At 46.2% G+C, this 12,847-nt stretch overlaps 1 protein-coding gene across 6 annotated transcripts in view; it reads right to left on the bottom strand.

The window, feature by feature from the left end:
* Window positions 1–2,811: 2,811 nt before the first annotated feature.
* Window positions 2,812–12,847, bottom strand: part of Gpld1 (glycosylphosphatidylinositol specific phospholipase D1) — a 54,983-nt gene continuing 44,947 nt past the window's right edge. For 4 of the 6 annotated variants that reach the window (XM_036188976.1, XM_036188973.1, XM_036188974.1 and 1 more), the window contains exons 22-27: window positions 12,733–12,826; window positions 9,936–10,115; window positions 9,315–9,475; window positions 7,025–7,051; window positions 6,872–6,922; window positions 2,812–3,558 (exon numbers count right to left, since the gene is read on the bottom strand). In XM_036188976.1, coding sequence (XP_036044869.1) covers window positions 3,472–3,558; window positions 6,872–6,922; window positions 7,025–7,051; window positions 9,315–9,475; window positions 9,936–10,115; window positions 12,733–12,826 — 600 coding nt within the window. In that variant the 3' untranslated portion in view covers window positions 2,812–3,471. Of the gene's footprint in view, window positions 3,559–3,837; window positions 4,226–6,871; window positions 6,923–7,024; window positions 7,052–9,314; window positions 9,476–9,935; window positions 10,116–12,732; window positions 12,827–12,847 lie in introns of those variants that run through there. The other 2 variants (XR_004945047.1, XM_036188979.1) reach the window with 2 other exon arrangements.

Here is a 12,847-nt window from a genome sequence, read left to right as displayed (position 1 = left end):
AGAAGTTTGCGTTTAAAATGAATGGCAAAGCAGGACATGGTTGTGCTTCACCTGTAATTCCAGTCCTTGAAAGACTGCAGCAGGAGGATTGTGAAGAGTTCGAGGCCAGCCCAGGTTACAGAGTGAGTTCTAGGCCAGTAGAGGTCATAGAGTGAGTTCCAGGCCCACCTGCCCCAAAACACCAAATGGATGGGTTAGGAGTGCTGCCCATTGTTAAGAGTGCTCCCCAGCACACACAAAGCTGTGCGGCCAACTCCCTAGAACTAACTGCACAGTCAATGACCAAATTATTGATACCTGTCAGTCTGAAAGCTGCCATCCTAATAACCATTCTGCCTACTTCCATGTATTTCCTAGAGGTTTCATTAAGTTGTGTGCTCAAACATTACAGTGAAGTGTGCTTCCAAAAGTAGTGCACTTGTAAGATTGTAGTAAAGCCAGGCAACTCTTAGCCTCCAAGGGACAAACAAAGAGGAAGTACGCCCACCCCAGATGTTGTGTCCCACAAGGATGTCAGGGTTATTTGCTGGGTAATGTAGTGATAGGAATAAGAACGTTATTCCAGTAGAAATCAGAAAGTTATAAGTGAGCTTCCCTCCTATGTGGGGCTGTGAGAGGCTGGTCAGGGCAGCTAAGCTGGCCTGGTGTCCCAGTCATGAGATGCTGGAATGTGACCCTCTAGGAACTGTAGCAGCTGAATCTTTTGATAGTGCCCAAGATCATCTTTGATGATGCCTGGGTTCCACAGTAGCCCTTTTGAGCAGACCCAAGACTTGAAGTCCATTTGATCCCAGGATCAGATATCATTTTCTCCTTGTGTTAGTTTTTGACCTTGAGTAAAGTAATTGTCTTGAGTCATGTGCCTCCTCTCAGATAAAAGGACGGAACTGGCGGTTTATAAAATGTTTAAAGACGGTTAGGTCAGGTAGGGTTTTTGAGCATAACTGCTACTTAAAGAAAATGTAAAATATCAAATACTGAGTTTTATAATTGAGCAAGCAGTCACATCCCACATCAAGCATGAGCAAGGCGGGTGATACTTTTTGACAGTCTGTCCTCAGGTTCAGAGCCTCTGAGCCAATGTGGACAGAGCAGAGCTCATCCTATGAAATGGTCCCTCCTCGTGTTATTCTTGACCACAGACTGGAAGAAGCTCCGTCCAGCTCAGGCTGACAGGCTGTTTGTGTGACGGGGTCCAGGAGTTGCACTCAGCTTCATTTCTTGGAGTGGCATCACTGAAGCCACATTTGAACTTTAGCGTGGTAACTTCAGTAATGGCCACAGAGGTGGTCTCATGGAGGGATGGAATGGGGTCCAGAGCCCTGAGCTCTCCACCAAAAGCCCATCTCCAATCATTCTAACTTTATAGTCTGGGACAGTAAGGCTTAAAGCAACTCCTATCCTGAAGCCTTGAAAATGTAGAGAGAGAATGTTTGTAAATGTCTGTTGGTGTCTTGGGTTAAAGAACACCAAGCTGAACAGTTGCATCAGTTAGTGTTGTGTTAGTTATTTCCACTTGAGTTTCTAAGCATTGTGGGGCTGTTTCTTAGAACCTCAGTTAATGCTTGGTGGAAGGAAATTTCAATCCACCTGTTGAGGATAGTATTCAGACTGTCGGGTGCTAATGTTTTCTCTATATCAGGTCACTATTCTTTATAGGTTGATCTTCAAAAGTGGTGTAGCACTTACCTGATTCTCACGGAAGAGTTGATATGTTACAATGTTAGAATTGTCAGTTGGACAATCCTGTCAACTTGAAGATGTTTCCATCTCTATGAGCTTTCGGCTCTCTTTTCCCGAGCCTGCTATCTGCTATGTTCAGACATTGAGCCAAAGACAAATTCTGTGGCCAGCTATGGCCACACTTAGACAGGCTCTCATCAGTTAGAGCAAAAGCAGCGGCACTTTTGGCTAGAGCATCAGCTCAGGGTTGGGGAAGCCCATGCCTGATGTGCATAAGGCCCAGGGTTTATTTAGCCCTGCTCTTTCCATTTGCTGACCGGCTGTCACAGTGGCAGAACAGTAATCCTTCTGCTGGCAGTGCTCTTCAGATAGGTTGAACTGCCAGTTACTAGCCAAACGAAACCACATGTCCCTGTGTTCTCTTCCTGCTGTGTCTTGGGCTGTATAGTGCACACTCAAAACAGCCGGCCTGGAGCATGAGCAGTGCCTTCTGGGGTGAGTGTGAATTGTCCCTCTTTCTCCCCTGCGAGTCGTCTCAATGGAGTCCTTTCTCGGTTGGTCTCTTCCTCATCCTCTACAGAAGGTTTTCTCTCTGGTTGGTAGTGTCTCCCATTTCCTTCTGCTTTTGATATCATTTCCCAGGGTCAGAAGGAACAGTACCTCCCTTGGCTGACACAGACCCAGCCAGTCACTGTTAGCAGGTCTAAGTGCTGGTGAATTTCTCCTGAAGCCATACTGGGGGTGGAGCACAGAACCCACCCTAAAGAATGGGCCAAGAGCAAGCGAAGCCACTGCCCGCCTGCCACTGGGTTCCTCACTGGTCCCTTACAGTCACCCTGGGCTCAGGCCACACTCCTTCCTGCCCTGTTGATGGCGCTGGCAGCCTAGCACAGCAAAGCCCCCACCCCTCCTGTGAGACTTAACCACACTGGTGAAACAGCCAGCTCCACAGAGCTGTGTGAGGCACGACATGGCTCGTGGAACTTTAGTTTCTGTGGTGGTCCTTGTAAATCGTCACTGAGGAAGGGCCAGGGTGTGGACCCCTTGCCCCATGCCATTCTCTGTTTTCCCCACAGTGTTTTTTCACTGTGTCCTGTACCGTCAGTATGACAAGTGCCCAAGAGAAACAGCTTCAAAAGAGGAAATGTTTATTTTGGCTCACAGTTTCAGCCATGTTAGCTCCAGGGTGCTGGGGAAGAAGCAGTACATCAGTGCAGAGGAGAGCTGTTCATTTCATGGCAGCTGGGAAACAGACAAGGAAGGAAGGACTTGGGTCCTGATACACCCCAATGGCATAACTTCCTCCAACAAGATCCCACTCCAAAATTTCTACCCTCCTTCAGTTGGGGACCAAGCCTTCAGCATGGGGATTCTGAGGCACATTTAAGATCCAAATAGGACCAGCCACCACTAACGAGGATTTTTAAAGGATCAGTTATATAGAGACTGTATTGAGAGCGAACTACACCTTTTCTAGACAAGAGAGAAAGATGGGTATTAAACAGAAGAGGAGAAGGGTGAATTGTTACAGTCCCAAGCACAGGCAGGAAGCTCAGAGAAGATGCAAAAGCGTTCTTTAGAAGATGCAAAGTGCCTGCCACTCCCCATCATCCCGTGTCCACACACAGCTGACTATATTGCCAGATAACTCGGCTGTCAGTATGTCTGTCCCAGGAGCCCCACCTCTGTCAGGTTTCGCCACAGCTCCACTGGAGGAAGACTTTGTCTACCCTGGAGCTGACTTGGCCCAAGAGAGGAGAGCCTGAATAGGAGAGTGGAGTGACCTCTTCAGTCTGAGCCGAGGCTGTAGACGTGAAGTGCCCCGGAGAGCCGGGCTCCCCAAGAACTTCTTCCAGCAGCGACAACTACTTGGTTCTGCAGAAGATACAATATAGAAGCATTCAAGACAAATTCCCACCCTAAAGCAGACATGCCGTGCTCTGGAGATGCCTAGGAAAGCAATGCTGGCCAGACACCCCCTAGCTCCAACTTAGGCTTTTCCCTTTGCTCATGCACCACTTTCTTGATTTGTAAGTCCTAAAAACCACAGCTGTGGAAGTTGACCCCAGCCTCTGCCTCTTGTAATTCAAAAACAAAAACAAAAACAAAAAACAACAACAACAAAAAAAAAAAAAACAGGAAATACAAGAGTGCGTGCTTATTCCAGAACCTCATGAGGTACGATGTAGACCATGCATGCAAGGGGCTACATTCACACAGCATCCCTGCTGCCTAATGTTTTCAGCCCAGAATGTTTTTCAAAATCTGCTGCAGGTTGAGAAACATTTTAGTAAAGACAAAATCGTCACAGTTTGCAGTTAAATTTGATTTGGGAGAGTTGCCAAAAGTTACTTTAAATCATTACTGGTAAGTGAAGTGTGGCTGGTCATGTGGCTGCTAGCATTTTACACAGAGCAGGCTATGGCACTGATCATGTTGGTTTCATTTTAACACAACAGTCCCAAAATGATGAGAATATGGCAGCAATGTATTGAGCCCTTACCAGGTGTCACATTCTAGGTGGAGCTCTTCCTGGCACTTCCTAATACCCCAGCGTTGGCGAAAGAGAAAATCTTTTCAGTGACAAATGGTAATTTCTTTTCCCTTATTTATGTAATTACTAGTGTACTAAACATGCTTTTACTTTGGCCATATTCTAAGTCTCCATTTCCTGGGCAAAGCATGTGCCTCCCTAAAGTTAACCCTTCCTGGCTGCCCACCATCTCCCTAGTCTAACCGTCTCACGTGCCCCCTCAAGGCCCATAGGTTCTACAAGGCCCCTAGACCTAGCCAGCATAGACAGCCACTGTCTTTAGCCCTGGGTCATTGTACATTGATGTCAAAGGTCTTGACTACTACACTGTGAGCAGAGACGAGGCCACATGTCACTGTTCCATCTACCTCTCGGCTGCCCAGTGAAGCACCATAGTTAGAGGTTCTGCTGGGGCTCACCATATGACAGGGAAGCCTTAAGAAAGCAGAGACCGTGGCTGGCAGTGTTTGTTCCTTAGGTATGTCTCCAGACTGCCAATCCCACAAGGTCCATGTGTCCTAGAAAGGAAACCTGTCTTGAGAGTCCTAATTCAGATCTCAGGGAAAGGCCACTTTGATGTTTTATGCTCACTGAGCCTTAATGCCCTGTCTCAGGGTGAGTCAGGAAAGTGAGGGGTGTTAGTACTGACACAGGTGAACTGTAATTAGGAAGGCTGATTTGTAGAGATGCACAGACCAGAATTAACTGTGAAGTTCTTTCATCTGACCTTTACCACCACTGCCCTTGGTCGGTGTTCTTGATGATGTCTTTTAATTTTTTGATTTTTTGTTTTGTTTTGTTTTTTTGTTTTTCGAGACAGGGTTTCTCTGTGTAGCTTTGCGCCTATCCTAGAACTCACTTGGTAGCCCAGGCTAGCCTCAAACTCACAGAGATCTGCCTGGCTCTGCCTCCCGAGTATTGGGATTAAAGGCGTGCGCCACCAACGCCCAGCGTCTTTTAATTTTTTGAAGATGCATAAAATTGTAAATAAAAGCCCCCTGTATCCTCTGGGGAGTCCTCCAAAGTTTAGTAATTGCTGTTTCTAGTAGCTAACCCTATTCATCAGCCTTGTCTGCGTCAGCGAGACTCTTGGCCAGCAGAGGGCAGTTTCAGCCTGAGTCTCAGGCAGGCCCTGATCCCAGCATCTCCCCAGCCTTACCAGACTGCTGCCTTGCAGCACTTAAGACACCTGCCTGCTCCTTCTGCTCCTTAGCCTGTAGTCCTGTGCCAGTCTCATGGACCTGTGTGTCTTCAAGAGCAGTGACTGTCTTGTCTCTGTATTTTATAACCTAGCACAATGCTGTGACACCAAATCCTGAAGTGAATGAACCATTTGGTTTCTTTGTTTTGAGGCAGGGTCTCTCATTCTAACCCAGGCTAGCCTGGCCTCAAACTCCTACCTCAGCTTCTCATGTGCTGGGATTACAGGCATGAGCCACCTACCACACCTGGTAAATTTCTTAATATATATATATATATATATATATATATTAAGAATGTGTGTGTGTGTGTGTGTGTGTGTGTGTATTAGGTTTTTCGAGACAGGGTTTCTCTGTGGAGCTTTGCGCCTTTCCTGGAGCTCACTTAGTAGCCCAGGCTGGCCTCGAACTCACAGAGATCCTCCTGGCTCTGCCTCCCGAGTGCTGGGACTAAAGGCATGCACCACCACCCGGCAATTCTATATTAAAATGTAATATTAAATGTATGTACCCTCTAGCAGGCCCACTGCTGTGTGTCTCACAAGGATATTTGCACAATTATGTAAAAAAAAAAAATACAGGTATAAGAATGTTCAAAACAGCATTGTCTGTAATAGTTTAAAAATGGAAATAACATAAGTATGGGAATGTTATTGAACTGAATTATGGAATGTCCAGAGAATAAAATATTGTGTGACTCCTGGAAAGGATTAAATGGTGCTGTGTGCTTACTTGGTAAGAAGTGAAGGTGCATAAAAATGCAGCCGTGGCATGTGTGTCTGTCTAGACTCATTTAAAGACTTGACAGGGCAGCCCAGGATGTTGCTCATCAAGTAAAGGTGTCTGCTGCCCAGCCTGCCACCCTTCATTCAGTCTGTGGGGCCCACATGTGGGAGAAGAGAAGAGAGCCAAAGTTCTCATGTAGTCCTGAGTACCACACATGTACTGTGGCACATAAACATACATGTAAAACACAGAAAACAAACATTTAAAAACCCAGCAGTCTGGACAAAGAGCAGAATCTTAACAGTGGCTGTCATAGAGGGCGACGATCAGCAAGGGTCAGGAAGGGCCACATGCTGTCTGAGGCTGGAGGAGAACTCAGTCTCAGAAGCTGCAGTTGCAGTGTTCACCGCCACAGCCAGATCGGGAACGGGTGAGCATGTGCGAAGTGCCACCAGGCTGGGTCCTCAGCACCATGTGATGAACACCCTTAAGTCATGGACCCTGAAATTCAAACTTTGTAGAAATGCCACGTCAGGAAAAATTCTCTTTCCACTATTTAAATAGGACAGCCATATTTAAAAGTCAGATGTAGTTGGCCCACAGGCTACACTCTGTAGAGTAGGAGTGAAGGGGGGCACTTAGAAGTGGGGGTGAGTTCAAGTGTTACCTTTTTTCCCTAAAATTGAAGAAGTGAGATTATCAGATGTGAAAGCACGGGTCCTTTACTCACCCTTTGCTTGGACCTCACAGAGACCAGTGAGCTCCCAAACCTTGAACTTGCCTGTAAAATGCACACAGCATGGTTGTTCAGCAGTTGAAGTAAGTACAAGGACTGGGGGTACACTTTGGGGAGGGGATTAGACTTTGGGGGCGGACTACTTACCTCAGGAGAAATCAATACATACTGTGCCTGGAAAACAGGAGAGCAGGGAGGAGACTGTTAGCATGATTATGTGATCACTGTTCATTAAGAACCGATCTGACTGCCTCGTGCCCACATTTCAATGTTTCCAGGTTCTCCTTACAAGTACGCATGCCCTTAAACCCTAGAAATTCCATTTATAGGAGCTTAGATCCTAAAACATAAGCTATTGTATGAAATCCTTTATTTACATGGGAATGTTTGCCCTGAGGATTATAAGAGAATCAGGCAAAGTGACTAATGATTGCCACTTCAGGAAGGTCAGTTAATGGATTTATTCTAAGATAAAATAGTTGGCAGATAATAGAACCCCAACCCCACCCCAAGTCAGCAAGCTCTTATGTAATCCAGGCTTCCTAATCCTGCTTCTACCTCTGAGGTGCTAGGATTACAGTATTACCACGATATCCCATACCCCTCTAGAACAATGTGATGTTTTTTCCCCATAAGGTGCTATCTGTGTGTGTGTGTGTGTGTGTGTGTGTGTGTGTGTGTGTGTGTGTGTTGTGCATACACATGTGCCCAGGCATGTATGTGGAGGTCAGAGGGCAACATTTTTTGTTGTTTTTCGAGACAGGGTTTCTCTGTAGCTTTGGAGCCTGTCCTGGACTAGCTCTGTAGACTAGCCTGGCCTCAAACTCAGAGATCCGCCTGCCTCTGCCTCCTGAGTGCTGGGGTTACAGGCGTGCGCCACCACTGCCCGCCCAGAGGGCAACTTTTGAGAGTAGGTTCCTTCCTACCATGTGGGTTCTAGACCCTCAGGCTTGGCAGCAGGCTCCTTTACCCACTGAGCCACATCACTGGCCCAGCAGTGGTCTCCATATATAATGAATACTCCTTATCCAGAATACCTGGGTCTGGAAGTTTGTATTTGGGATCTTTCTGATTCTGGAGTATCTATAGATAAATAGTGAGATCTTTAGAGATGGGCCTGAGAGAGATCTCTAGAGATGGGTCTGAGAGAGATCTCTAGAGATGGGCCTGAGACTAAACAGAGGAAATATTATACACCCATAGCCTGACAGTTCTGTACAGTATGCTAATGACTTTATACATAAGACCAGCCCCCTATTGTACAGTTTCCATTTGTAACATGTCAGCTCTCAGGAAGCCTAAGCTTTTGCAGCATCTTAGATTTCAGACTGGGGACGCTCAACATGCATACTGTTTGATGGAAACCCAGCACTTGGGAGGGAGAGGTAGGAAAATCAGGAGTTTGAGGCCACCCTGGACTCTACTTTAAAAAAAAAAATCAAGTTAAAAATTGTGGAAGAGAATCACACATGATGTTATCATATTGGTTAACAAGTTTGAGAAATGGGTCTTAGCTCAGGTCCCGCCTTGGCTGCCATTTGCAGTGTGACTTGAACAAAAACCCTCTGTCCTTCAGGCTCTTTGTCACTGGCATCAAAGTAGCTTCATAGCTTTGAGGTGGATTCAGGTACACAGGGTGCTTATTGTGTGCCTACTTAGTAGGACAAAGTACTGCTACCCTGTAATCTCTGCACTAGTGAAGCAGAGGCAGGGGGACTACCACAAGTTCCAGGCCAGATATGTCTACATATCTGCTGTTTAGGTTCAGCCCCAGCCCCCACAACAGTCACATTTCTAGTGTAGAAAATACTAGAATATGTATTCCGGCTAACAGGAAAGTGCTATAGAACAGAAGTCTAAGTAGGTTCATTTTAATGCTTTGCTTGTGTTTCTCTATTTTCTACATTCTTCACACTAAACTTTAACTCATTTTGCAATCTAAAAAAAAATTTTTTTGTTTATTTTTTTGAGATAGGGTCTCATTTTGTAGCCCTGACAGGGAACCATGCTGGCCTCAAATTCAGAGATCCAACTGCCTCTATCTCCTAGGTGCTGGAATCAAAGTCATGTGCCACTACACCTTAATTTTTAAATTTCAGAAAAATAATAACAATAGTAGCCAAGCTAAATGCTTAAAAACATAGGAAAGCCATCAGAGAAAGGAGTAACACAAAGCAGTGAACAAGAAACAACAGGCTGTAGGTTTTGGTGAGACTCCAGTGGCCAGAACCTGCTTTTAGCCCCATTCCCTGGGCACCTAGTCAGGCCACAGCCAGCTGTGAACAAGTCCAACTGGGCTCCAGCTCCAGAGGCCCAGCACAGCTGTAAGCACATGGGCAGCTAGGCAGCACACCCCTGGCAGATGACTGAGACCAGGACCTCCCAGCCACATCTGGACCTCCCTCATCATGGAGTGGAATCCATTGACCACCTTTACCTTCTCCTCTGGACATGGAGTCATCCAGGATTTGCATTTGCCTGTCATGTCACCCAGGGTGGTGTGCTTGCCATTATAAATGTAAACTCGCCCATCTTCTCCTCCTAGCAGTCCCGAAGTAACATCTGTTATCCTCAGTGGGGCAGCCATGATGATTTCATCTGTAAACCACAAGTGGGTGGAGGCATTAGACTACTGGATCCTGAGCCTACCTCCCACAAGTCAATCAGCATGCCCTTCAGTCTTTCTCCAAAGTCAGGTAAAGGCCTATATTCCCCTTCGTCATCCTTCAATAATGGACCTGGTGACTCTCCCGCCAAGTCTTTAGGAAATGCAGACTGTTCTTACGCATCCAAGTTCAGATCTATCAGACACCCTTGAACCCAGCTGTGGCATACACATGTAGTGCCAGCACTTGGGAGATGAAGGCAGGAGGAAAATTGAAAAATAGCCTTGACTGCATGAGGAGCTGGAAGCACACCTGGACTATGTGAGACTCTGTATTTAAAAAAAAAAAAAAAAATGCCCCTTGGGCCACTGGACCTTAGCCATCTAACTGGGACCCAGGTCCACTGGGTATGAAGGGAGTGACTTTAGCTAAAGACACTCTTCCCACCTTACCTAAGCCATCATCATCCAGGTCAGTCAGGTGTAGAACACTACCAAACCGAGAAAAGCGCCGGTCTCCGCTGAAGGTGCTGAGCAGAGCAGGCTGTGTCTTCTCCAGCGCTAGCTCGTACATCCGAGTGGCTCCACCCTGGTGCAGGGTCATGGTTAGGAATGCCATTTTAGACACGTCATCTGAAACAAGCCACAGCGCCTCCTAGTCTCATAAGTGTGAAGGTAGGATCCCCAGTATTCCATTTGTCCCTCAGGCATGTGCACTTTCAGTGGACACAGGACAGTGAGTGTGTCCTGGGGCGGTTTGCTCCAGCCGGTTGGAAGATGTGACTGGCAATGCATGGGCACTGAGGTACATGCAGACAGCTCGGTGATCCCGTCACACAGCTCCTGTGATCCACTCCACCACTCAAGTACAGTATTGTCTACCAGACCGGCTTGTCATCTTTTCCTACCTTCCTTTTTTTTTTTTTTTTCTTTGAGACAACCTCAAACTGTCTAGCTGAGGATGACCTTGACCTTGAACTCCTGATCCTCCTGCCCCTCCCAAGCTCTGCCATTATAGGTGTGCATCGCCTATAATGAGAATTTTTTGCTTTCTATTGTATTTCTTTTTGTTTGTTTTGTTTTTCCGAAACAGGGTTTCTCTGTGTAGTTTTGGTGCCTGTCCTGGATCTCACTCTGTAGCCCAGGCTGGCATTCAACTCACAGAGATCTGCCTGGCTCTGCCTCCCGAGTGCTGGGATTGAAGGAGTGCACCACCACCGCCCAGCCTCTATTGTATTTCTTACTAAGAGCAATTTACCAGAAAAGTCTGGGAACCTTTAACTCTCAGCATCCAATAGAGTCATAAGAAAAATAAAATGAGGGACTGGAGGGATGGCTCAGTGGTTAAGAGTGCTGGCTGTTTTTCCAGAGGACCAGGGTTCAATTCCCAGCACCCACATGGCAGTTCACAACTGTCTGTAACTCTAGTTCCAGGGGATCTGACACCTTTATACCAATGCACATAAAATTAAGTTAAATAATTTTTTTTAAAAAGAAAATGAGCGATGCGTGCCTGGAGAGTTTGGAGATGACGTCCTAGAAAGAGGGCAGAGAGACATCTTTGCAATGCTCTCTACAGCATGCTCTCACATTGTCCTGTCCCTAACCACGCAGTGACCATGCAGCCAAGTCTTTACCAGATGCAAGCTTACTCCTCAAGTCTCTTCCCCTCTTATAGTAAGCAATCATTCAGAAATGACTGTCCAGCACTATGCAGGGAAGGTCTCAGGGGAGATTGGCTCCTCTAGTCTGGGAATCTCCCTGAGGTGCCCCTTGTGTGAGAAAAGTAGCCCATAGTTTCCCCAGCTCTGGTTTCTATGCCTAAGGCTCAGCCCCTCCTCCAGAACAGTGTCACAGTGGCACCTGACTGTTTCCCTCACAGGATAGTGGCAGGTACAAGTGAGAAAAATGTAATATATGAAAGAACAATCATATTTTTGAAGAATATTTGACAAAGAACATGCTCACAATAAGATATAAATACATTTTTAAATTAAGAATGAAAATTACAGCCAGGCAGCAGTGGCAAATGCCTTTAATCCCAGCACTTGGGATGCAGAGCCAGGCGGATCTCTGTGAGTTTGAGGCCAGCCTGGTCTATAGAGAGAGATCCAGGACAGGCACCAAAACTACACAGAGAAACCCTGTCTCAAGGAAAAAAAGAAAGAATGAATGAAAATTACATAAGGAAGTTGCTGGTGGATCTTCTACCCCCTAATCCCTACACACTTCAAGTGGCCAGCATTATTAAAGGATTTGATTACCCTAGACCTGAAATTATTAAAATAAAAATATTTTAAATACAAGTTAAGCTTTTTAAACATTTACTCTGTGTATGTGTGTCTTGTTGCAGGAGTCAGTGCCTGCAGGAGCCAGAAGATGGCAATTGTGAGCCACATGGCATGTGTGCTGGGAACTCAAGAGCACCTGACTCTTAACCATTGAATCATCACAAAACACACCAGTTTTAGGTGTGTTTGTTGAGACAGTGTCATGTAGCCCAGGGTACTCTCAAACTCACTATGTAGCAGAGGCTTGCCTTGAACTCCTGACTTCCTGCCTCTACTTGGCCCACAGGAGTGAGAACCAGCAAAGTCAATTCAAACTTTTTGGGGAGCCTAGGCTAAATAGCATCTCAATAACAAAAACAGAAACAAACAAAACAGCTCTTCCCTAGCTCTGGGATCAGTAGGGTGGGAGCTTTAGACACATTTTCATGCATCATTTTCAACAGCTCTTGAAATAAATACTATAACTATTTTACATATGATGATATAGGAGTTCAGAAAGGTTAATTAGCTACCCCAAAGGTACACAACTTGCTACTTGTGATTTTTAAAAAGGAAATATTTAAGTCCACTTGGGCCTGGCAAGTTCCCCTGACTTTCTGCTAAGGCAGTATGGTCAAAGAGCCTTATGGTATATTGATGCAGGATATTTGATTGCACTGTGATGCCCCGAGACTGTGTTCTTAAAGTTATCCACTAGTCGGGGCAGAGCCACTGACTAGTTGACAAGAATTAGTCGTAGAGACTATGGAGGACCCAGGATAGGGATAGAGAGGCACAGGAAGGAGTAGGGAGGGACTTGGAGATTCTTGGGCTTTGGGTCTGGGAAGTGTGGAGAGAAGGTCATCTGGTCACTCTTCCACCACATCTTTGATCTTCTAGGTTCTCACCCACCATCTGACTCCTGAGTCTTTACTGGGAATGGAACAACTGATAAAAAACAGTAGCATGTGGTGACCTACCACGAGTGGGGGCTCCGACCAACAGCACTTGTGTTAGGGTCCCATTCAGCCTCACATGGCCACTTGACAGGGAGGTGCCCAGCTTTCCCACTGCCTGCAAAGAACAATTGATCAT

Source organism: Onychomys torridus, chromosome 5 (genome assembly GCF_903995425.1).
Source record: "Onychomys torridus chromosome 5, mOncTor1.1, whole genome shotgun sequence".
NCBI lineage: Eukaryota > Metazoa > Chordata > Mammalia > Rodentia > Cricetidae > Onychomys > Onychomys torridus.
This window is presented reverse-complemented; position numbering and strand designations above follow the sequence as displayed.